General features: G+C 33.9%; 1 protein-coding gene across 1 annotated transcript in view; it reads left to right on the forward strand.

Moving 5' to 3' along the window:
* The window catches only part of LOC138171049 (cadherin-9), a 258,694-nt gene that overhangs the window by 201,378 nt on the left and 29,460 nt on the right, over positions 1-27,856 (forward strand). The window contains exons 4-7 of the mRNA XM_069100485.1: positions 5,377-5,496; positions 6,139-6,306; positions 15,432-15,619; positions 17,484-17,737. Of these exons, the coding sequence (XP_068956586.1) occupies positions 5,377-5,496; positions 6,139-6,306; positions 15,432-15,619; positions 17,484-17,737 (730 nt within the window). The remainder of the gene's footprint in view (positions 1-5,376; positions 5,497-6,138; positions 6,307-15,431; positions 15,620-17,483; positions 17,738-27,856) is intronic.

Genomic DNA, 27,856 nt, shown 5'->3' on the forward strand with positions numbered 1-27,856 from the left:
TCCTTCTAATTACCCCCTTCCCAGTCGGCCTTCCCTCCTATCATCCCGCCTCTTATTGTCACCCCCCCCCACTTTCCTGTAGGGTAAAATACCCAATTGAATGTGTATGTTCTTCCCTCCGGAAGCCAAATACAATGAAAGTAAGGTTGACTCATTCCCTTTCACTTTCCTGCTCTTCTCCATTGTAACAGTTTTCTCTTGCTTCTTTTATGTGAGATTATTTACCCTATTCTATCTCTCCCTTTCTCCTCCCAATATATTTATCTCTCCTCTTAATTTTATTTTTTAGATATAATCACTTCATATTCAACTCATCCTGTGTCCTCTGTCTACTATCCTTATACTAAGAAAAGTTTCCTGAGTTGAAATTATTTTTTTCCATGTAGGAATATAAATAGAACATTTTTAATAAATTCCTTATGATTTCTTTTTCCTGTTAACCTTCTCTTGCTTCTTTATTTGAAAGTCAAATTTTCTGTTCAGCTCTGGTCTTTTCCTCTATTTTACTGAATGTCCCTATTTTCTCCTGAAGTATTTTACTGTTATTTTTTTACTTAGTTTTGCTGGGTAGGTGATTCCTGGTTTTAATCCTGCTCCTTTGACGTCCAGAATATCGTATTCCAAGCCCTTTGATCCCTTAATGTAGATGCTGCTAGATCTGGTGTCATCCTGATTGTGTTTCCAGAAACTCAAATTGTTTCTTCCTGACTGTTCATAATATTTTCTCCTTCACCTGGGAACTCTGGAATTTGGCTATGATTACTAGGAGTTTTCTTTTGGGATCTTTTTCAAGAGGTAATCTGAGAAATCTTTCAATTTCTATTTTGTCCTCTGATTCTAGAATGTCTGGGCAATTTTGCTTGATAATTTCTTGAAAGATGATGTCTAGGATCTTTTGGTTTTCATGGTTTTCAGATACTCCAATAATTTTTAAATGATCTCACCTGGATCTATTTTCCAGTTCAGTAGTTTTTCCTAAGAGATATTTCACATTATCTTCTATTTTTTTTTTAATTTTAAATCTTGGTTTCTCATAAAGTCTTTAGCTTCCATTTGTTCCAATCTAATTTTGAAGGAATTATTTTCTTCATTGAATTTTTAAAATTCCTTCTCCATCTGGCCAATTCAGCTTTTTTTTTCCCTTTTTTTTGGAGAGAGGGCAATTGGGGTAAGTGACTTGCCCAAAGTCAAACAGATAGTAAGTGTTAAGTGGCTGAGGCCAAATTTAAACTCAGGTCCTCCTGATTCAAGGATTGGTGCTCTATTCATTGTAACACTTAGGCATGCCCCAATTCGACTTTTTAAGTCATTCTTTTCCTCCTTGACTTTTTGGAACTCTTTTACTATTTGAGTTAGTCTCTTTTTTAAGATGTTAATTTTTCAGTCAGGCTGTTAACTTGTTTTTTCATGATTTCCTTTCATCATTTTCATTTCTCTTTCTAAATTTTCCCTATTTCTCTTACTTGATTTTTAAAATCCTTTTTGGGCTCCTCCATGGCCTGTGACCACTTTATATTTTTTTTTGGAGGCTTTCATGCAGGAGTTTTGATTTCGTTGTCTTCTTCTGATTCTGTTTTGGTCCTCTTTGTCCCCCAAAAATAATTCTGTAGTGTGATTGTGCTTCCTCTGTTTGCTCATCTTGCCAGCCAGTTACTTGACTTTTGAGCTCTTTGCCTTTGTAGAACTCTGCTTCCAGAGTAGAGAGTGCTGTGTCCCAAATTTCTGGGGTTTTGTACAGCTATTGTCAGAAATTTTTACAGGCACTGCCTCAGAACTGTGAGGAGGATTTTCTCTCTACAACCTCAACAAGCTCTACTACACCAGCACTCATTACTCCACTACCAGCACCCTTATAACCCAGATACCAGCAGGGCAAAGCAAGAGAATCCTGCCTCAGTGCCAGCAGAATGATTCCTGCAAATGTCCTCTACAATCTGTAGGTCGGTAGCCAGAAGCAGCAGCAGCAGCAGCAGTGGCAGCAGTTGCTGCTTCAGTCACGTAAGCTGCCCTGGGGGCAGGGGCTGGACCACTTTCTTCTCTCACCCAGGATCAACAGGGTTCCCCACAGACCTTTTACTTTCACTTTGGTGTTTATGGGTTAAGAAGTCTGTTAAGTGCCATAGCTGTCAGTGATTCACTCTCCTGAAGTCTCCTCCAACTGCTCTGGGCTTCAGATCTGTTCCCCTTGTCTCTACCCACGTGGCTCACACTAGACCATGCTCCCCTCATAGCAGGGTGCTGTAGACCCTTTCTGTTGGCCTACCAGGCTGCCTTCAGTGGGAGATTTGTTTCTTTCTGTCACTTTGTGGGTTCTGTAGTTCTAAAATTTGTTTAGAATCATATTTTATAGGTATTGGAAGTGTTTGGAGCAGAAGCTCAAGCAAGGTTCTGATTTTACTCCACCCTCTTGGCTCTTCTCCTCCTGAAACTGTATTATCTTTAAATTTATATGCACAGTATGAGAACTTTGATATAAAGAAATTATTAATTTTCCTAAGATTATTTAAGCCAAATCCATATAAAATATTTGCTTATTATTTTCTGCACATATTCAAGTTATCTAAATTAATCAATGTTTCCTCCAGTGTAAGTAAAACACAAAGATTCAAAGTGCTATTTTTTTCTTATTTTTTCATATGGCTAGTTTTGTTTTGTGATTTTTTTTCTTTATCAGAAATATAAGAAATTTATCTGAGTCCTTTCCATTATGACACAACAATATGCAACATGTAAGACTTTTCACCATATCTTAGATAAATAAATTCATTGAATATGGTCAGTCATTTCCTATGTATCCCATTTCCTATCACTACTACTCTCTTGCAAATAGGAAGTATTTTCTTCTATCTTCAGACTATTGATTTCTGTTCCCTTCAACTCTGAGAAATTAAATCATTTATTCTTTAATTTTGAACTTGGCTTAGGGCTTTGCCATTTTTTATTCCATGAAATTGCTTCTTCCTGACTGCTTCTTCTTCTTCTTTTTTTGCAGTGCAACTCTTAGGATTTTTAAGTATTAGTTGTTGATAAAATGTTATTTCTGAGCCTTTAGGAAATGTGCCATTTGCACATGAAGTTGTTTTGTATGCATGCAAGTCAATTTGGAGGCAATGTAAAAAGTAAACAACTCCAGTAGGAAAAGAATTGACCTCAGATTCTAATAAGTATCGTGATACAGATTCATAATTTGTATCAAAAGTATGCTGTGTTTGGCATCATCTTTATAAGTTTTTTGTTCATGTGATCCACAGTATATGTGGAAAGCAGTCAGCCTATATTCTAACATATATTCAACAGAGATTTAGGGAACAGTTTTAAATATAAAGCAGGGAATTGCTTATGATTATTGCACAAATTAATCATAATCTTGATGCAAGCAGAATTTTCCCCTCTTCCTGCCTCAGGTTCCCTATAATATAGGCAAAAATACCTATTTGTTATCTTACAGCTGGAGCATTTGTCAGAGGATAGATGTTACACAAATTTGTTATTACTCATAGGAAGAGATGGAAAATGAAGCTGTCAGTATAATTATGTACATCACTGGGTCACCACTCTCAGAAATGGATTTTAATGACAAATAACTCATGTTTTCTGCAAGAAAAAATTATATTCACAATCAACTGGAACTTACATAGGACTTATAAATGAAATGTCAAAGCTGTGTTTTCATTCTTTGTAGAAATCTGAGTGAAAGAAAGAATGACACCTTCACTAAAGCTAAATAGTAGTAGCTACTGTAAGCTGTTATGTAATGGATAATGTCTAAAATATTTAAATGATTTTGTAGCTTTAATTTAATATTCTCTCATCATTTAGACATAAAGAGATGATTTTAATGGGAGAAACTTAAACATGGATAGAAAGAGATATTTTTGTATTAAATATCTATCTATAAAATATTTAGGAAGATGTATCATGTTAACATTCACATAATAATACATGTTTATAAAGCACTTTGCCAACATTGCTTATTTGATCCTTACAATTACCCTGAAATCAAGCTATAATGATTAACTCCATTTTTCAACTTAATATGTAACTTAATCATTGGAGGAAGATTTAGTTGAGAAACTCCTAAAAAGGATCACAGATAATTCAAGTGCCCCCTTTAGAGTCACACATCCTGTATTTGTAAGAGTTGGAATTTGAACTAATTCTCAATTCCATGATCAGATCTCTTTTGACTATTTAATGCTGCCTCTAAATCCATTTTATGAATGAGGAGATTGATTCTCAGACAAGAAACTCATCATGAGTTCATATTTAAACTATAAACTCTTCTTTCCTGTCCAAAGTTCTGTTTACCATCCATGCAATTTCTCTAAGCCTATTTATAAAGAGGGGGGAAGAGAACAACAATTTGGTATCTATTATATGTTATTGTTATACCAATTTTGTAGTTGAGGGAACTAAGATAAACAGAGGTAAAGTGACTTGGCCATATAGCTATTAAATGTCTGATGCTGGTTTGAACTGTCATCCTCCTGACTCCAGGCACAGCACTCTATTCACTATGATACCTAGCTTTTTCTTTCTTTTTTTTTTAAAGCAATCTGGGTTAAGCAACTTGCTCAAGGATACAAGGCCAGTTATTTCTGGGTGTGGTGCCAAGTATCTGAGCCCGGATTTTATCCCCAGGTCATCCCGACACTGGGGCTTGTGCTCTTACTCGCTGAGCCACCTGGCCGCCCCTCATACTTAGCTTTTTCTACATAAGCAGAATAATAGAGATGAACATAAATATTTCATGGTTACATAAATATGATAGACACAAGCAGAAAAAGAAAACGTATCAATTTTTTTTATTTCCATGCCCTCCTTTATTTGACTCATAACAAAAGCATGGTTCTTTTTGTATGCCATCCTATTTACAAAGGATGATTAAAGTTACACAAATAAGGTACAGCAGGAGGGCTGTAAGTGTGGTATTCAGTATTGACTATTCTTCTCTGCTTAGCAATCATTACATTATCTGAAAATTACACACATACTATATTCAGTGTTAAAATCTCTTCCTGCCACAGTACTTCAAACAGATTAAAAACGTAGTAGAATTAAATCACATTGTATCCTTCTATGCAGTAAGGTCTTATGATTATTCGGTATATATTTATGGGTATAACCTGATTAAAATAAACCATTTTAAATCAATAAAAATGGACAGGAAAGGGGGGAGAGGGAACAAATTCTTTTCAGTAATTTTCATTACCGTGGACACTAGATATTTGTCAAAGTCAGTATTCATGATTCACTGTGTCATTGCTTATTGATCACAGACTACCAGAAAAGATGTTCCAATTCATTATTTCACAGTTTGACTTATTCACATATGTGTTCATGTATGTGTCTGCTGTTGGGGCAAAATTTCTTTAGGTACATCTGTTATCCAAGTTATGGCAACAGATGCAGATGATGCCAACTATGGAAATAGTGCCAAAATAGTATACAGCATACTTCAAGGACAGCCATACTTTTCAGTGGACCCAGAATCTGGTAAGGAATTAATAATTGAACATTATTGCTAATATAATGATAATAATTTTAGAAACACATGTCAAATGAATTCTTTATGTCTTTCATGTTTTTATATAATTTAAAACATGTTCATATTGTTCAAAAATCATTGATTATATGACTCAAAATGCTTCCATATCACCAAGGGAGGGACGTGTCTTCTTAAAAAAAAGTACATTGCTTTTAAAACACTATTCTACTGTGCCATAACTTCTTGTGTCCGGATTTAAACTGTAAAATCAAAAAGATTGATAGTTCTTCATGCAAACAATTAAAACATGGAGCAATCTAAGAAAGAGACAAATCCTGAAGCTTCTGACAATTTCTAAAATGAAACAAGAACATTTGGTTGAAAGATTTGCATTGACTGAAAAGCTAATGTTTGTTATCAAAAGGATAATTAAATTGATTTAGCAAAGACGATACACTGAACAATGGCAGAGATAGAAAGCTCTGTATGCTGGCAATTACATTAAATTGTCCATGGATTGAAAACCTTATTTCAGTATACCTAAATTTTATTTGTTTGCTGTGATTAACATCTGCCCAGTATAAGTTGCATAAATCCATTTTAAAACCATTGTATTAAAATGCATGACTTCTCTCTCCTTTCTCCAAAAGGCATAATAAAAACAGCATTACCAGATATGAGCAGAGAAAACAGGGAGCAGTACCAAGTGGTCATCCAGGCTAAAGATATGGGAGGACAGATGGGTGGATTATCAGGAACAACCACAGTGAATATCACTTTAACTGATGTCAACAACAATCCTCCAAGATTCCCCCTGAGTAAGATATATTTGAAGCTTATGCATTTGAAGTTTCTTTAAAATTATTTTCATGATACACCATTATTTTCATAAGTAAATTCATTGTTGTGTTTTAAAGAATACATTTTGTTTTTAAAACATAAATAAGTGGAAAAAATCTCTAAGACATACATATCTATTCAATAGTTTGTGTGCATATATGTATGTATATGCATATATGTGAATATACACACTCATATACACACATGCATGCATGGAAACACATATGCAACCTACACAATACAGTGCATATGTGCACTGTGTGCATGTACAACTACATGTGTATACATATACATGTGTGTATACAGATACACATGTGCATACATACATATGCATGTGCCAATATAGATGAATGCATACATACATACAAGTACATACATATGTGTATATGGTTTGCAAAACACTTTACAACTTTTATCTCACTTGAGTCCTCCCAACAATGTATGGGGTAGATTCCCTTGTTATATGCTTTTTATAAATGAGGAAATTTAAGCTAAGCAGATTTTTAGTAATTTTCCTGGGATCCTAACTCTAGCCATTATCATTTAGCTGCCTCGGTAACAAAAGAAAACAAGTCAAAAAGGACTTCAGTTTTACTAGTATTAAGTTGGGTAGTAGAAGGAATTAAGAGGATAAAACACTGTAGTTATTTTGGCTAAATCCTTCATCCTTCTTTCTAGCTAGAGGGTTAGTTCAGAGCCATTTATTTTTTTTTCTGCCTTCTCATCAACAAACCTTCTAACTTTACCAATTCTTCTTTTTCACCTCATACAATGCTACCAAATTCCAGATTGGTAAATGGAAAGCCTTCAGTCAGGAGGATTTGGAAGGTACCATAAATTATACCAGAGCGTAGACAAGATAAATGAGACAAATCATTCCAGTCTCTCCCTGGCACCGCCCCAAGCTTTGAGCTCAACTCTACAAATACAATAGACTATTTATACTAGTTATTTTACCCGTGCATGTCTGAATTATGACAGAATTATTAATAGGTTCAGTAATTCAAGTCAGTTTAATCAACACACAGTCATTCATGTCAATGCCTAATCATTAATACCAGGACTACAAATTGATCTCGTTTCATTGTAACAATAAAAACAACAACACGATGTTATTGAATGCTTTACCACTAAAGTATTCAAAGAATAATGGCTACTTTCAAGATTGCTTTGTAGGAAGGAAGGAAGGAAGGAAGGAAGGAAGGAAGGAAGGAAGGAAGGAAGGAAGGAAGGAAGGAAGAAATGAACAAATAAATGATTTCACTACAAAGCATCATTTCAGACCCGATCAGGGATGTATGATGATCCAAAGGATTTTCTACTGTCTAATATATATTAAATGAAATAGGATATTATACTCTTCATTCTTGGGGCAGCTAGGTGGCACAGTGAATAGAGCATCGACCCTGGAGTCAGGAGTCCCTTAGTTTAAATCTGGCCTCAGACACTTAACACTTACTAGCCATGTGACCTTGGGCAAGTCACTTAACCTCAATTGCCCTGACTTCTCACCTGGGAAAAAACATATATGTGTGTGTTTGTGTATGCATATATGTATATATACACATATATACATGCATGTATATATATACACATAAACATACATGTGTATATATATTATAATCTTCCTTCTTCCATATATTTTCCAATATTTATTGTTTCTTCATCCAGACCTATGATTTCATTGGTGTAGGATTGGGGAACGTGTGGCCTCGAGGCTGCACTAGGCCCTCAAGTGCAGCACTACAACTGAATCGAAATATCCCAATAAATGGATTAGTTCTGTGAAGTTTGGTCTCAGTCAAAGGGCCATACTTTAGGACCTAGAGGGCCACATGTGGCCTTGAGACCATAGACCTAACCCTGAGGGAATGTCAATTATAGAAATGCCTCCCATTGGTGCAGATGAATAAGCTGTATATAACATAATCTTTCTATTTTCCTGGGGCATTAACATGTTAAGTGACATTTTCATGATGTCACATACTAGAATTTATCTAAAGAGGATTTCAACCCAAGATTTTAAGGTCAATTCTTTATCAATTGAAAAATTTAAATTAAAATCCTATTATGGAAGCATTGCTGTATAAATTCAAATTTGCCTAGAGCATTTTATGATCTGAATTATTTGGAATGCCTGTCAACATTAGCAAAATATATCAGAGAATCACTCCTATATCTTTCTTACTTTCTCTTTGCCAAGTGGATATAAATTCTCTAATGCCTCATAAACTGAAGTGTTTGAAAATAGCACATAAAAAAATAACTTTCTTCAATTACACAAAAGATTCATCTGCATGATTACTGCTTCCATTGCCTCAAATTGAAATATCTCTTCTCCACAGCTTGATTGGCATTTTTCTGGGGACAAACACCATAATAATACAAAATATATAATAACAAAATAAAATATGTTCCCCAAGGGTATCTAAATTTACAACCTTTGATAATGTATCTCAAAATTAGCTTGGCAGGATATTTAACAAAAAATATACAGTTCATCCCTGGGACAAAATTTGAAAGCTACAACTTGGAAGGTTCTATTAGGACTTAGAATCTTCTAGTTCAGCCTTTAAAACACACTGAATAATCTTTAATTTTTTAAAAGAGAAAATCAACAAAGATCTTGTAGTAATTTATATCGATACATTACATAATATATTGCTGTCATAACTCTTTTCTGCAACCAAAATCATCACTTGATTTTATAGTAATCTTTCCCATCCTAGTAATAAATATTTTCCTATTTTCCTTTATTGCCTTTCCAATATATTGAGACTAAAATCATAGAATGGCTTAAAATGAGATTTGGATATGTGTTTATGTCATATAATCATATCTACAATTCTGAAAGGCTAAGAAGGTTTCATTTTAGTGAAGATCACATTGGCCATAGTTAAGTTCATAACAAAAGCTATAAAGGTCAAAATATGATTAATGAATGAATGAATCATGATTATGGCAATGATGATGATGTATATTTGAGGAAGAAAATTATGATAATCAGAGTTGCCTAACCAGGCAAATTAGAAGTACCATGTGAACATAAGAGTCCCTTAAAATGTATCTTTCACAATAGCCAATTGAGACAGACTCACTGTTTCATTTAGTTACTTTTAGCCATAGTCAACTTGGGACAGTATCATTAGGGGATTATATATATTTAGGCATGAAATTGTATTGGAAGAAAAATTGAATATAAAAATCAGAAGTCTTGATTTTTAGTTCCAGTATAGCCAATGTTCTGTGTGACTACAGAAAAATAAAACTGTTCTAATTCTCTACTTTTACATCTTTAAAATGGGAAGATTCTGCTTGTACACTATACTTCTAAGGGTTTTTGTGGATATAATGAAAGAATATATATTGAGCTTTGAAAGCATTCTCTCATACTTTCCTGTAGGGTAATCATCAACTTGGTTTGTACACATAAATATAATATGCACTTGATCCTTGGCAAGATTTAAATGTTTCTTAGAATTATAGCACAATATGGTTTCAACTATTCCACCTGGTTTGGAGGGGGGGGGTGGGACAACAGAGATTTGAATGAAATCCCATCTAATTTGGCTACTTTGGATAATACAATTTAAATTACATGTTAGCTGTCAACTGTCTATATCCACCTGATAATTCTTAACCCTTAACTTAAATGTATTTATTAGATGTAGACTGTGCATTTTGGGGGGTTTGATAAAAAAAATCATATCATTGAGAAAAAAGGCAATCACTTGATTCTGTACTAGTAGATAAAACCTCTGTGCTTTTTGTACATTTTTAAAATTTATTTGTGTTGTAGATTCATTTTCTAACAAATACTATTTATTAAATTTAGAAAGGCATTCTTTGTAATTAATTGTTCCATGATATATTAAATAAATGCCTTGATGCTCACTTAAACATTTTAATTAGATTCATCTACTTTATAAATATGAATCACAAGATTATGAGATTAGCAATTCTTATAATTCCTTTTGAGAATCTTAAATTGTTTCATATACATTATTACACTTATACCCCAATCATCTCTCTAGTTGTATTAATATTGTCCACATCTCAGGTTAAAGAAACTATAACCTAGTGCAGACAGACTGTGTGGCTCGGTAGGAAAAAAAAAATACTGATTCTTGAATTAGAGAATCTGGGTTTGAACTCAGATACTATGATTCCAGGTCTTGATTCCTATGTTTGATTTTGGGAACTTTGCATAACCCCTCAAGCTGAGTTTTTTCATCTGTACAAAGAACAGATTTGACCAGATAGTTTCTGAGAATTGTTCTACCCTTAGCAATGTGATTTGATATTCATTACCTTCTTCAGTTCACTCCCTTGGATGTTTTAGACAGTGGTCTAAAGATATAGGACAAGTCTTTAAATTAAAAATAAAGGCAATTTGATGATTTAAAGTCTTTGGAATTCATTTTTGTGACATTTTTTTCTTTGCTGTCAATTTTTAATTTAGTCAAGCATAGTCCCCAAAGAATCTGTGCATAAGGGAGTGTCAAAAAGGCAATATTTCCTTTGTTCAATATTCAGGTTGCATTTAATAATAATAGCCAATTTTTTAATGTTATCCAAAGGCTTTATATATTTAACATTGCCTGTATTGACTCTCACTGCCTGAAATGTCAGGCATTTCACACTTGACCCAAGACTCTCTGATACTCTTAAGAGAAACTGAGAGAGCCTAGGCTCTTTGCCACTGACTTCAATACCGCTACTGATGTTCCTATAATTTTAGGAATAGTCCCCAGAATCCCTGTTGCATTTGACTACTAACAGTTAGATAACCTTTTCAAAGGGATATTTACTTCTATATGTATAATCACAAATATACAAAGTTACTCTCCACAGTCAGGTGACCTTTTCAAATGGATATTTACTTCTATATGTATAATCACAAATATACAAAGTTACTCTCCAACATATGGGGCTTAAGCTGTTCCCCCTTTTGTACCAGCTTAGTGTCTGGGAAGGGGAAGAGGGTTAAGTTCACATCTTGCCTCAGTTCCTAAAGAGCCCAGTTCTTGCTCCCTATTCACAACTCACATTAGGTTTGATTCCCAGGCAACCTGTCTTTTCAGAGCTTCCCTGATGTGCTAGGGACTGCATCATCTCATCTGGAATCTAGGTTCCAAGATCCCCTTGGTTCAAACTCTTAGATCTAGCCCTATGGTACCTGGAACTGAGAATGATAGATGAAGTAAAACAGAATAAACACCACAGGGCAAGAAATCCTCAGAATCAAGTTATAAGATGGAAATCAGGTTAACAAAATTATCCCCCTTTTATCTATTCAGTTCATAGCAACAGGATATGGATAAAAGAGCATATGGGAAAGAAAGTTACTCACCAGTTTTAAAGATGAAGCCTTTATGACTATGCAGTTAATCAAAAGAGGCTACAAAATTATTCCTACACATGAAAGGGATGTGGAGCACCTTCATATTAGGTGATCTGAGGTTGCCCAAAACAAGCCACTTTGCACATATGTTGACCCATTAGAAGCATATAATTGGCCTGCTACATGGACACTCTAAATATTCCTAATTCCATTGTATAGATTAGGAAATTTTGACTGAACTTCCATGGCATTTAAAAAAAATAATTACATAGTCATTTGACATTGATCCCCGGTCTTCCTAATTCAAAGTCCTTTGCTAATTCTATTCTTCCAGATTTATTTTCATACAGTAAAACGTGCCTCCTCTCTCTCCTCCTCTGCCACAACTTTGATCTAAGTAAAATTTAATTCAATTCATCCTAACAAAGATTTAATAAGTACCTAATGCTGGGGACATGATATAAACACAAAAAGTAAAAATAAACCTACAGAAAAGGAGCTTATCTTAATGAAAGGAACAATATTGCTACAGAAAAGTCAATGAAAATATAGTGAATAAAAGGAAAAATAATTTGTGGGGCACTGAACTGGGGTGAGGAACCAAAAATCTCATGTAGAATGTCACATTTGACGTTAACATGAATGAACCTAGGAATTCCATAATGTAAAGAACCCACTGAAGAACTTTTTTTAAAAAAGGCACGAAATTCCAATTAAGCTACTTAAAATTCTAAAAGAATATGCTTTTGAAATGCTACACTCAATATGCCAGCAAATTTGTAAAATACAACAGTGACCACTGAATTGAAAAATATCGGTTTATGTCCCAGTCCTAAAGAAGAGCAACACCAAGGAACATCGAATTTATCAAACAGTTGTGCTCATTTCACATGCCAAGGTTATGCTTAAAATTCTTCAAGCTTAGCTTCAACAATGTCAACCAAGACTTAACCAGAAAAGCAGGCTGGTTTTCAAAGAGACAGAATAACTAGAGACCAAATTGCCAAAATTAACAGGATTGTGGAGAAAGTAAAGAAGTTCCAGAAAAACAAAAACAAAAACAAAAAACAAACACACACACACACAAACATTTATATGCATACATGCACATGCACCTATTTCTGCTAGATTGACTAAAGTCTTTCACTATGTGGATCATAAAAAAAAGTTGTGGCATGTCCTCAGAGAGATGAGAGGAGGAGATCACTTTACTTGTCTCCTGTGGAACTTGTCTTAGGGACGAGAGGAAACAATTATAGCTGAACATGAAACAACAGATTAGTTTAAGATTGGGAAAGGAGTACAACAAAGCTGTATATTGTCTCCTTATTTATTTAACTTTTATATAAAGTACATCATACAAAACGCCAGGCTGAATGAATTAAAAGCTGTAATTAAGGTTGCTGGTAGAAATAGCAATAATGTCAAATATCCAGATGATACCACTCTGATGGCAAAAATAGTGAAGAAGAATTAAGATGCCTCTAGATGATGTTGTGAAAAGGAGAATGCAAAAGTTGGATTGAAGATTACTCCCCCCCCAAAAAAAACCCCCAACATAATCTAAGAGTTTGTAAAGAAGAATTCCCTTTCCATTTTACTGTGATATATTGCTGTAGAAAAGGAACAATTTGACCAATTTAAAAAAGTTAGTAAAAGAAACATTCATTATTATCACCATCATCTTTATCAAAAGTATTGCAAAAAAAAGTTAAAATACTTAAAGAACAAAATTGTTTCAAAGTATGTTTAGCTATTAGTTTATATCATAATAATGCCTTAAATGTGGTTAAGTTTATAAATCAGTTGGTGCTTTCTATATGAAAAATCACTTGAACTTCACAATAACCTTGTATGACAATCAATGAAAACAATTTTATATTTCTTTTGTAATCATGGACACATGGCATCTAGAGAAAGTAAATGACTAGCCCAAGGTCACATAACCAATAAGTAGAATAGTCAGTAGTGGAATCCAGATCTGATGTTATTTTTATTATAAATGTAGCTGATGCTATTTCTGGTATATACTAACATAAATGTATGTGTGTGTTTGAATGATTCCTATATAGGTTATGTCTGTCCTCAAGTGTCTGAATAGATTTGACTTATAGGGAGATGTGAGTAGCCATCTCTAAAATTTTATCCACTTACCTTTCTCCAAGAATGTATTTGATTACTTCCAGGCAGGGGACAAAATCTCAATGCCATGACAATGGTCACTCTTATAACTTTAGGAAATGGGGATGGAAAATTATATCTCTCTGTGTAACAGCAAGCACCCCAAGCGTCCTCAGGGTTGCTGCCACCATAGGTTCTTGGATCTGCTTTGATAAAGAAAAGCAACTCAAAATGGGTTAACAAGCTTACTTTAATCAGTCAGACATATATCGTTTACCTTGTTCAGGGGAAAAAGATCAGCACCCCGAACTTCAAAGTATACAGGCAGAATTATCAAGACAGAAACAGATCAAGTAGACAGCTTTCCAAACTGTCCAGCCATTACATCCATACCCAATCAACCTCTGGGTTTCAACATCTGGGTTTTTCAAAGCCGGGGGGGGCCCCCTCTGGACAATGGCTTCCCAGAATCCATATCAAATCACTTCTCAAAGTGAGCCCCCAAAACAAAGCCTCACATCAGGGCTTATATAGCCTTCTCCTGGCTCAGAGAATGTAACAACCTCCTGGACCCACTGGCCAATCAAGAAGTATCTATTGAAAAACAAGCCTCCCACCCCAGGCTCCAAGTGCACTTTAGCCTAGGGGCAGGGAAGATCTTTAAATTGGCATTTCCATTACACTCTGTCCCTTGAATATTGTTAGTTCACAGTAAATAATTTTAGGTTCAACCTGTCTTTTTGATTGCTATCCCTTAACAGGGAAGAACACTTCCAAACAGTATATCCAAAGATTTAACTTCCTTCCCATCAAATGTCAATTATACAAAGACTGTCACATTTAATGAATAGCAAATCAATCCATTAACTCAAGCCAATAGAAAACAAGAATAAAAACAGTTATACAGATTAGCATACACTTTTAAGGTACAGAGCAAATAAATTCTTACACTGGGAGTGAAAGATCTCAGCCTAACTATGAGAGAGGTAGAGTCCATGATATCACAGAAGGGGAAATCACCTTAAATTCTAGCATGATAAACTGAAGAGAAACATGATCAAGGTTTCAAGTTCTCTATATGTGAGCTTCTCTCTGGAGTTTTTATCTCCATCCAGTGATCTCTTCCCCTGAAGAGAATCTAGAACTGCTTATCTCCTCTTTGGAAACTAGAAGCCAGAAGAACTAAGATCTCTACTCTATTTAAACTCTTCTTCTCATGTAGGCATTCTACTGCCACATTTAAGCAATTATTCCACGACTATTTTTAATTGAAGGCAATAAAATTAGATTTCTAAAAAAAAATTAGTACTCCAGATTTTTCTTTAATTAGTTAGGTTCACCGATGTCCAGGGACAATAAGAGGAACTTCCTGCTTCTATACAAAGAGAAAGATCATTGATTATTGCATGAGAGCTTATAGAAAGAGGAATTTCATGAAGGTACAAGACATGATTCCAGTTTTCTATGACCCACTTTTATAGAAATATCAAGTTCATTGCTCATATGAATTCCTTATTGAGCTATAGTAAAATTAGAATTACAAAAACCATTTAGAATGTGGTTATTTTTGTAGAGGTATAGATTAGTGGCTCCATATTTAAAGTCACAATTTCAAAGAGGAATTCATTTAATTTTCAGGTACATATCAGTTCAGTTCTTCTGAGTCTGTGCCCCTTGGAACTCCACTGGGAAGAATAAAAGCTAATGATCCTGATGTGGGAAAAAATGCAGAAATGGAGTATAGCCTTGTGGAAGGAGATGGTTCAGATATGTTTGACATCATCACAGACAAGGATACACAAGAAGGGATCATAACTGTCAAAAAGGTTACTTATCTCCTTTGTGATATTTTTTTTATAAATTTGATATAGAAGGAATTATCTATTTGAAGTTTTTCCTTCAATGAAGGTATCTGGATTTATTTTCTACATTCTTTAGGGGAAAGTCATCCTTTATGAACTTATATAAATGAGAAGTGTTTTGGTATTATACTTCTTATAAGACCTCCTGGTTGCCATATGTCACATATGTATAACACTTCAAATAAAAAAAGCATACAATATTAATAGATGTGCAATAAAAAATTAACATCATAAAATAAAAGTAATCTTGTTTTTTAAACTTATTTTATTTGGCTTCATTAAAGGTGTCTTGGACTCAAAATAAAATACTTTTTTTGAAGGTTATTGCCTAGCTTATTACATACATATTATATTTTGGAAGATATCAATTTAATAAGAGTAATGATAATCAAACATATTTTCTTCAAGTATTAAAATTATTTTGGTAATGTTTAATACTGTATATAAAAATGTTTTCACCCTAAATGTATTGAAATTGGCCAATATCAAGCTAAATTTTATATATTTAATTACATTACCTTATATTTTAGCAGGTAATATCAATTCAACATTTCCTCCCAAGGACTAATAAAAATGCATCATTTTGTGTTCTCAAGATTCAGATAGAGAATATTTTAAGTAGCTAGCATAGTTTAATAAAAGGGAATTGGACAAATAGCTGAGATCAGACACACTTTATTTTACTTTGACTCACATTTTATTATTCCCTCTGAATCTATGCCAGTGCAAAATTGAGAACTTTAATATTAATATTCCTCAGAATATAATGTTGAAGATAATATAGATTACTCAATAAAAGGAAAATTCATTTGCAACTAAAAATTGACACTTGTCTCAAACAATGTTTATTGAACAATTATGTGTTAGGACTTGTAGATAAAAAAAGATAACAAATACTTTTTACTCACAGTAGCTCACATTCACCTGAGGGAGTGAGAGAGGGAGAGAGAGAGAGAGACAGAAAGAGAGAGAGACAGACAGACAGACAGACAGAGACAGAGAGATAGGAACAGAGAGAGAGATACAGACATAGAAAGAGGCACAGAGAAAGGCAGACAGAAAAAGAGAAAGATACAGAGACAGAGAATAACAAAATAAAACAAAATTGGGGGGGGGTTAAGAAAGGGCACATGTAGCAGGTTTCACCTGAGTTGAACACTGGAAAAACCAAGAGATTATAAGAGGCAGATGTTATATAAGAGTTCATTTTTTGCTTTTGTAAAAATTTAGAGGCAGAATATGGAATGTGATTTATGGGGAACAATTAGCAGATCAATTTGGCCAGAAAAAACAGTGATTGGAAAGAAGAAATGTGAAATATAATTGGAAAGGTGGGGACCAGATTATGGTGGTCCTTAAATGTCAGACTGAAGATTCTATATTTTATCATAAAGGCAATAGTGAATCAATTTAGGTTCTTTGATTTTCAGTAGGATTTAAAATAATCAAGTATGTATTTTATGATATCAATTTGGCAGATATTTGATAGAAATATTCGTTAGGGAAGAGACAAAAATCATGAAGACCAATTATGAAGCAATTGCAATAGACCTAACAAGAGATGACAAATATCTTAAGTAAAATAGAGGATGACTGTTCCAATCAGTGCCTTATTCAATCTATTTTGACAAACATTTAGAAAATACCTGTTTTACAGTGAGTTTACCTTAAGCTTCAACTTTGCTATTGGTGTGATGATCATTACTTTTCAGAAGCAATTTATCTGTAGTTTATACTATCAAGAAATGATTTATTGTTTTATCTTGTCATGGATTCAAATGAATGTTCTATTATAAAATGTGAACACTTTTGTCAATTTTATCTCTAGCAATTAGATTTTGAAAAGAAAATGCAATATATTCTAAGAGCAGAAGCAAGTAATATCTATACTGATCCACGTTTCCGACACCTGGGGCCATTTAAGGATACAGCAGTAGTCAAAATCTCTGTGGAAGATGTCGATGAACCCCCTGTCTTCAGTAAATCATTTTATTTGATTGAAGTAGATGAAGATGTCAAAGAAGGCAGCATTATTGGACAAGTCATGGCTTATGATCCAGATTCCATCAAGAATTTGATAAAGTAAGTTCTTCAGAAATGATCACATTGTCACACTCAACAATCAAACCTTTATTCCATCACTGACACTCTATTTGCAAAAGTAAATATTAAAATATGATGTTTTCTTAAGTTTATTAGTCATGATCAATTATGTTTTTCTTCCATCATATTCCTTTAGAAATAAAACAGAATTATCAAAGAAATTATATGTAAACTACAAAATTCTAAATTATGGAAATGGAGAGGATGATGTTTCCATTGTTATTCTTATCATTATAAATACTTGCAATACTGAAAAATTTGAAGAAATAGTTATTCCTGAAATAACATGCACATCACAAAACTCAAAACATAAAAGAAAAAATAATATGCTAATAGAATTCCTCATATCCAAAATTAGATATTAATAACTATAATTTCTTGAATTGCTAATTATACCAGATGTGTTTTCTTGGGTTAAAAGTAATTTGCAAAACCTTAGAACTTTCTTTTATCCTATCAGTTTTTTCCCATATTTGTCATTTAAAGATTTTCAATGCTAAAGTAATGACTGCTTGTAATAGAAGATGATTTGTTTTCATGGTTACTAAGGGATATATGCTTATATGTGTTTATATTTTAAATGATCTTTCTTGTAATTCATGTGTATTTTCTACTCATTAACACAGATCTACCTCTCTGCCTTCTCAACCTGTATAACACTTGTTCATATCCTTTCTCAAATCCTAGCTACCATCAATCTAATGTTTTGTGTTTATTGATGGGTAACTATTGTGTTATTGATGGGTAATGTCTCATTCTGGAAAAAAAAAAGAAAGCATGTTTTTTTTTTTTAATTTTTCAATATTAATAGGAAAAAACCCACTATATTTAAATTAAAAAGAACTTAACCATACCATCATTAATTTTCTTATTTAAAAAGATATATTACAGTGGATTTTTTTTTCAAAACAAACTGCTACATCTAAAACCTACCTTGAATTTATTATGGCAATCTTTGCAAATAGAGGAGTTAAAGTATACTTAACATACCTTCTTTTTAATCCACTTTTAAGTGTATATGTATTACATGTAATCAGGTATTATATTTGTAATTTGTTTGGCATATGGGGAAAATTTCATACCAACATACATAAAATATCATTTTCAGAGCTCGCTGTTTGTCAAATGAATTTGTTCAAAAATATGCAACTATATCTGCATAATATGTATAATACACATTTATGTATGTATGTATGTATTTGTGCTATACACTGTGCTAAGCACAAAGTATACAAAGTGGGGAGGGGGGCAAGACATAATTCCTGCCCTTAAGTACTTCATATTTTAATAGGATAGACATCAGACAAAAACCTATGCATACAAGAATTAGAGTAAAATTGGAAGGTAATCTCAGAGTACAAACTCTATTTTGGAGAAGGGAAAGAAAGGAAGGGAGGGAAAGTCATGAAGACTATGAGAGATAAGGTGAACCTTAAAAGATAACAGGGAAGCCAGGAGTGGGAAATAAAGAGAGAAAGAATTTTAGTTTTGGGAGATAGCCAATGAAATACCAAGGGAGTGACAGGTCTAATGTTGTTATGTACAGAAAAAACACCAGTATTGCTGGATGATAGTGTATACGATAGGGAGAAAAATGTCATAAAACTTAAAACAGAGGAATGGGCTAAGTTGTGAAGAATTTAAAAAGTCAAAAGAGCAATTTATATTTTATTCTTAAGGTAATAGGGTGCTACTGGGGCTTATTGAGTAGGAAAATGTCAGGATTAAATATGTGCTTTAGAAAAATATTTTTTTCATTTTCAGTTTATTGAATTTTTGTTCAATTTCCATAACATTAGCATTTCCATAACAAAGTATAATAAAAATGATGGCACATGAATTTGCAAATCTATTATGTAAAACTTGTTATTCCTTTTAAATATATGATAAATTATGCTATGCATACCTCTATTTGTCAGTTCCTTCTCTTGATTCAGATATGGTCTTTCTTCATATTTTCTTTAAGAGTTAATTTGGGTATTTATAATAGTCAAAATTATTTATTTGATCAGTTGTTATTAAAACAACATTCTTGTTATTGTATACAATCTTTTTTTGATTCTGCTCATTTCACTCTTCATTATTTCATGCAAGTCTTTCTATGTTTTTTTTTTCCCTAAGATCAATGAGCTCACCATTTCTTATAGCACAGTAATATTCCATTATAATCGTATACTATAACCGGTGAAGCCATTCCCCAATTGGTGGGCATCCCTGCAATTTCTAGATCTTTGTCACCACAAATAGAGCTGCAATAAAAGTTTTAGGACCTGTAGTTTCTTTTCCTTTTTTTCACCCTGATCAACTACTTTGGAAATAGACCTAGTAGTGGTATTGCTGGGTCAAAGTGTATATAGCCAGTTTAATAACCCTTTGGGCATAATTCCAGATTGTTCTCCAATATGGTTGGATCAGTTCACAATTCCACCAACAATTAATTAATTTCCCAATTTTCCCATATTCCTCCAATATTTGTTTCTTTCCCTTCAATAATTTTAGCCAATCTGGTAAGTGTAAAATGATATCTCAACATTATGATAGTTATCTGGGACTAAGAAATAGAAACGTATATCAATGCAATAGAGTAGACATACAACTTCAAGCAGCAAATAAAAACAATATCCTTTTTTTGACAAGTGTAAAGACTTCATTTTGAGATAAGAATTCATTGTTTGGTAAAATTTGTGAAAACTAGAAAGCAGTATGGTAGAAATTTGTCATGGAACAATATCTTACACCATTTACCAAGAAAAATAACTTTGATAGCAATTGTAGGATGAATTGGAACAATGAGAGAAGAGTATGGCGGTGGGGTATGAAAGTTATTGCTGTATTCTAGGCATTCAGTTATGATGGTCTTATCCAGTATGAGTAGAGAAAAGGGGTATGAGAAATATTTTGAAGTTAGAAATGATAAGACAACAACACCTGAATTTACTGATACAATGTACAAGAAGAGTTAGGTATAAAACTGAGATTGTAAACCTTGGTGACTGGGAATACACTGGGAAAATGGTGGTATTCTTAACAGTAATAGGAAAGTTTAGAAGAGGGGAAGGTTTTGCAGAGAAGTACAAAGAATTTTATTTTAAATATATTGACTTTGTGAGGCGTGGAAAACATTCATTTTAATATGTTGAAAAGGAATTTAATGTGTGTGTATATAGATATATGTTTGTATGTATGTGTGTATATATATATATATATATAGGTATGTGTATGTTATGAGTGAACCTCATAAATAATTACATGCAGTAAAATTCAATTCATTTCAATACGATTCAAGATATTGATACTTTCATGTTACATAGAGTGCCTTTAATGAACATTTTTTTCTTCAATGAAAAGGAATGAATACCCAAAATATTAATATCCTATAGGTCAGCGGGGTGAAACTCATCCCTCAAAATGCAGAGGAGTCCAACATGGATTGAATGCAGAAAAGTTTTATTGGGAGAAAAATCAGACACTAGTGCCAAGGCTACAAGGACAAAATAAAAAAGGAGCCCAAAGCCCAGGAGAGGTAGCTGAGATTTATACTTGAAAATCACAAAGGATAGGTTCAGAGAGGGGTTTAGAAAAAAAAAGAATGGAAAGGCTTTCCCAAGTACAGGTAGTATACTGAAGCAGGATTTTTGTAGGACCTCATGACCACATGACTAGTTTAGGCTTTTCGGGGTGTATAGCTCAGCAATATCATCCAGCAAACATCAGCAATGTTATCTCTGAGTGAGCAAACTTTGGCACAATGCAGGTTCCTAATTTAGTAAAAGGGCTTATTCTATGTGTAGTGCACTTGTCTGGTAAGATAATTCATAGAAAATAGACATATTAATCTCAAGGGTATTCTCACACTTAACACTCCCCTAAACCCACTCCCCAAACAATTCCCTTCCAGACTGTTCCTAGTACAGGAAACACCAACTTTGAAAATACTTTCTTTCTTTTCCTATCACTGAAGTTGAAATCATTCACAAAATTTTTGGCCATACATATCTATATGAAAATATAAACTATATATATATATATATATATATGTACATATATATACACGTACATATATATATATATATAGTCAACATGATATAAGAAAATTGAAATAATTAGAACCTGATTGAACCAGTTTAATATGGATTGAAAGAGTTTAAACTGTATTGAACACAAGTATTTAAATATAGGTAATGGTTCTTTAGCTAATTAGTTACTTATGTAATTAGGGAAATAGGAACTTAGATACTTAAGTACTTAAATGATTGGGCATTTAAGTACTTGGATGCTTAGGGAATTGTATACTTAGATATTTAAGGGAATTAAGTACTTTATTAGGAACTCATTAAGAGGGGTATTTTGGTACTCACATAATTACTTAGCCACATATGTATTTGGTCAAATAGTTACTCAAATATTAAGATACTTATGTATTTGTGTACTTAGGTAAGTGGGAACTTAGATACTTAGACAAATGGTAAGTGGGGAGCTAGTTTATCCAGTATACTGGAGTCAGGAAGATACTTTCCTCAGTTTAAATCTGGACTTAGACACTTACTAGATGTATGTCCCTTGTCAAGTCACTTAACCCTGTTTGCCTCAGTTTCCTCACATGTAAAATGAGCTGGAGAAGAAAATGATAAGCTACTCCAGTATCTTTATCAAGAAAACTCCTAATGAGCTCAGAAAGATTCAAAAACAACTGAAAAGATTAAACAACAAAACAACAAGAGTTTGTGCTTAGATAGGTTGTGCATAAGCACTTAGGTAATTAATTATACAGGGATTTGAGTTATACTGCAGTTAGGCATTTAGGCACTTAGGCAATTTGGTAATTAGGTAATCATTTACTTAGGTATTTAGAAACATGGACACTTAGATGCTTAGGTAATTAGATACTTTGCCAGTTAGGTACTTAGGCACTTAGGTACTTAGGTAATTAAATGAGTACTTAGGCACATAGACACATTAGCACTTAATTATGTTGGGCAGCTAAGTGGTAAAGTAGATAGTGTCAGCCCTGGAGACAGGAAGATCTAAGTTCAAATCTGGCCTCAGAAACTTGCTAGCTTGTGATTCTGGGCAGTTCATGTAATCATGTTTCCTCAACTTCTTCATCTGCAAAGTGAGCTGGAAAACAAAATGGTAGACTACTCCAATGTCTTTGCCAAGTAAATCCTAAGTGACGTCACAAAGATTCAGATATGACTAATTGACAACTGCAACTAAATAGCAATAACAAATTATATTTGGTTCTAGTTAATACCAGTACCTTTATTTTTTTTTAAGCAATTGGGGTTAAGTAACTTGCTCAAGGTTACACGGCCAGTTATTTCTGGGTGTGGTGCTAAGTGTCTGAGCCTGGATTTGATCCCCAGGACATCCCGACACTGGAGCCACTGCTCTTACTCGCTGTGCTACCTGGAAGCCCCAATACTGGTACCTTTTAATGCTTCTTGAAGAAATCATATTTGATATAAAGATGTGAATCTAATGAATACTATTAAAGTATCTGGTCTCCCTAATTTCTGTGTCTAAAATCATTTCCCAACATTGTTCTTACCATGTCCCCCTGTGCCTATTATCATTTTGAAGTCACTAAAAATAAAGGTATATACTTTTATTTTTTTTATTTATTTATATACTGTCCTGATATATCTTAAGCTTTCCATAGACTTTGTATATTGTTAAATGGATTTTACTGAACCAGTCTCTAATTTGGGAATACTCAGAGCCACACAAAGCAAGTATAGAGACAAGAGTAATAAAGTTTAATCAGTTTCAAAGTTATGAATTCTCTCTAAGCTAGAGTAAAAGCACAGCTTATGTACATAAATCACAAGTAAGGAAGGAAGGGGGAGAGGTGGATTACAAACAATCATTTCCAGGGGCTGAGTGGTTTCCCATGGTTCCCACAATACAGGTGTTCTGGAATCTGTGGGAACAGTATTATTCAAGTCCTTGGTGGGCTTTGCTTGGTGGAGAGTTCTGTGATGGGGTAAAGGTTCTACAATCTTTGATTCACTTTAGTTAAGGTACACAGGCACAAGAATGCAGTGATTGTGAGTATTGCCAAGCATTTGTTCAATCATTTCAAGCACTATTTTAAGTCTCTGACTCCCAAGTCAGAGTCTCTTGAGAAATATAAATAATTAGTATATTTGTTACATGAATCATATCAATTAATTTGAAAATCATAATTCCCTTCAGATAATTCCTTTTTTAGTATGTAAAGTAAAAAGATGAAACATATTCCATGGTGGTCTTTCTATAGTATTACCGGTTCACATGACAGAATTTATTATTGCTTGTTGCCTTTTAGCAGATGATGTGCTGACTATATCAATTTGTTTATTTTCTTCACTAAAGAGAATCTTTGCATCATTCTCTTTTCAATAACCTCATTAAGAATTCTGGCTTCACTTATATGCAAGAGGTTAATATGTATGTGGTTTGTGGCAATCATTTGATGAGTGAAAAAAAATAGTATGTAAAAGAGTTTTAAGAATTAGAATGAGTTTTGTGATGACAAAATGACCACATTGTCACTGTATAAAAAGGAGTCTGCATGAGACTGAGAGATTTTTTTTCATTTTCCCCTATATGTGGGTAACCATGGCCAAAATAAAACGTATCAAGTATTACCCAACTTCCTATTGATATAATTATTCATATCCCTGTCCTTAAAATGAAGCCATGTCATCTATAAACTGGCCTACACTAGGAGCATGTCCCCAATAGGTCCTTTGGGGATTTATATTCATTTATGGTGCCTCTGAGCACTGAATATTATTTCCATTCTCCAGTAAGTTATCCACTTAAAACTCTTACAGAAGCACTTAAAGTATGGTAATAGTTTATAAGATTTTTATGTAAAGAAAAACAAACCTAAATTATTTTAACATTTTACATGTATTAAATGAAAAATATAAAACATTTGATATGCTATAATTACTATGCTAAATATTGAGATACATATGCAGAAGCAAAGTCATGCCCTGCCCTCAAGGTCAGGTTTTAATTTAGTTTGGAAAATTACTAGGATGGTGATTGGAGGCATAGGATAATAAATTGATAGACCTCATCCAGGAAAAATGACAAGAGTTGATTTGGTTATGGTTCGATAATTGTAAACACAGAAAAGGAGAAAGTTGTTGACAGCTGCCTAAGTACTGAAGTTGAAGTATGCCTTGGATAAAGCCTGGTAATAGAGCCAACAAGGAAAGCACCAACTGGGAAAGTGGAGCCTTGGTGCTGTAGCTTCTGGGGAGTGAATACTACAAGAAATGGCTTATAGTCCATGCCAATACATTTGTTAAGGTGCCCAGGAAGTTAAATAACAATACCCCCCAAAATATCAAGACTTCTTTTACCCCTTAAACCTTAAATAAAACTAATAATTTTAATAATTTTTCCTCTTGATCCAGTCATGTGGTTTCATGGATGGAAGGAATTCTTAGTGACTAAATTCCTTCCACTATTCCATTTTTTTTTAAGCAATCAGGGTTAAGTAACTTGCTCAAGGTTACAAGGCCAGTTATTTCTGGGTGTGGTGCTGAGTATCTGAGCCCGGATTTGATCCAGGTCATCCTGACACTGGAGCTGGTGCTCTTACTCGCTGAGCCACCTGGCTGCCCCTAAGCAATTGGGGTTAAGTAACTTGCTCAAGGTTACACAGCCAGGTGTTTCTGGGTGGGTGCTAAGTGTCTGAGCCCGGGATTCGATCTCCAGGTCTTCTCAACACTGGAGCCGGTGCTCTTACTCGCTCTGCTACCTGGCTGCCCCCACTATTCCATTGTTAAATATTTGTCAACCTTACATTTTAGAGGCTTTGTGGGAGCACTAAAAGGATAAATGACTTGCTTTGAGTCATATAGCTAATATGTGTTACAGGTAATATTTAACCTAAGGTTTCCTGATACCAAGGCCAGGTATCTATCCACTACACTATGTCTTTCAAATAATGCCCACATGGGAAGACTAATTACCATCAGGCTGCTATTGTTATTGTTTATCCTTCTTTCTCCAAGAGGACTATGACATCAAGAGGGTGATGCCATGACTTGCAAGTGAATTGGATTTAAGTGAGGTAGGGTTATGCAAAGGCACCAGCCTAACTATTTTCCTCCAGAGCCATCTGGCTTAAATGGCAAGAAATAAATCAGGATGATTGGAGATAGTTCCTTATTACCGTAAAAATGACTTGTAAAAGAGGACTGGGTTTCAATTCTGATTCTGACATATAATAGACTGAGAAGGAGTGATTATGTAGATATTTAGTTCATTTATGAGAATGGAAATAATAACATGCACACATATGATATAAGTTAAATTAGAACCATTATGAGGCTACCTTGTAAATATCAAGCAATCAAACAAGGGTCAAATGTTATACTTATATCTATGAATAATCACTTCTTTGTCTGCATATTTCTTCATATGACAGCCAAACCTACATAAGAATCTTGAACTATGTGAGTACAACTTTGAATAAAAGTAATGCCCAATTGTATAAACATCTTGCCTTGGATTATGAGACCAGCTAAAATCCTAACACTTCTTCATTCATAGCTAGTATAGAGAAAATGAATGTAGTGCTGTAAGGTTTATAAAGTACTTTACAAATATCATCTCATTTTATCCTCACAAGAACCTTGGGAGGTAGGGACTATTATCGGCCTTATTTTATAGTATAAGAAATTGAGTTAAAGAAAGGTTAAGGGATTTTCCCAGGATCACTCAGCCAGGGTCTGATAGAATTTTATCTCATATCTTCCTGACTCAATTTCCAGCATTCTCCATTTTTATTAAGTACTTTCCACAAAGAGTACAGGAAAGTTCTAGGGAGAGAGGTGACATAAAGTATCTTATATTACAGAATAATCCAGGCTCTATGGTGAATTTGATTAGTAGAACATAAGATGCTACCACTAGTGATGACAGTGGCCACCTGGTCAAATTGAGAACTTTCCCCTTATGACCCTATCCCCAAATTTAGCATTATCAGTCACTAAATTGGTATAAGAAAGACAGGATAACATAGTACGAATAAAAAGTATGGGCTCCGAAACCAGAGGACCTGTGCTCATATTGTTAGTCTGATGCTTAACATCTGAATAAATTTGGGCAAGACACATAACCTGTCGGGTATAGTTTCTCTTCTGTAACATGAAAGGTCCTATTTAATTTAGGATTTACAATCTTCTTATAAGAGCCTTATAATCTCTCTAGAAAATTCTTAATCTGGCGTCCATGAAATTTTTAAAAAATATTTTCAAAATTATGTTTTAATGTATTTCCATATCTTTGAAATCCCACTTATTTTATTTTGTACATCTAAAACCATTATTCTGAGAAGCATTTACTAGGTTTCACCAGACTGCCAAAAAGGTCTAAGCCAAAAACCAAAAGTTTAAGAAACCCTCTTAAATGATGGATTCTTGTCAGAAGAGCTATCTCTCTCCCTCCTTCCCTTTCGACATTAAAGTCTGAAAGTCCAAGAAGGAGAAAGATTGAGGAAAAGGGTTGGAGCCACTTTTCAGCTAGATTTTATTGGTGGTGGGGTATCAATGGTAGAATGGAATGATTTTTCACCTCTAAATCTCAGTCATCATCTTTTAGGTAGTCATAGTCATTGGGAACCAATTAGAGAATTCTTCATTCAAATTAGAGGAGTCTTCATTGATTTTTTAATGTCCTCTCTGGAAGGGTTCAGGTCACATGTTTACTTCATTGGAAGTGCTCTTCAGGCATAAACTTGAATGTGTCTTGTTGATTGCAGGATTCGTCAAATTGCTTATAGAGGTCAATTCCATTTTCAAGTGCTTTACGACTAAGTTGTTCCCTGTGTGGAGAATGAATTGGAGAGAGTAGATGTTGGAGAATGGAATACTACATCAGGAGCAGTATTCTAAGATCGTATGCCACAAAGGTTAACCTAGTGTTTCCTTAAGATATGTTGAAACCATCCTTAAGGCTTAACTGTCCAAGGGAACACAACTTCCTAGTAGCTTAAGTGCAATATCAAGCATAGGATAAAAATCAATCCAAGATTCTCACCAGTGGCCACTGCAGAGGCAGGGATGCTGCTCCCAGCTGAATCAATGTTGT

Source organism: Petaurus breviceps, unplaced genomic scaffold (genome assembly GCF_028583685.1).
Source record: "Petaurus breviceps papuanus isolate PSGF00001 unplaced genomic scaffold, PetGlider_PUasm1.0 41, whole genome shotgun sequence".
NCBI classification, from domain to species: domain Eukaryota; kingdom Metazoa; phylum Chordata; class Mammalia; order Diprotodontia; family Petauridae; genus Petaurus; species Petaurus breviceps.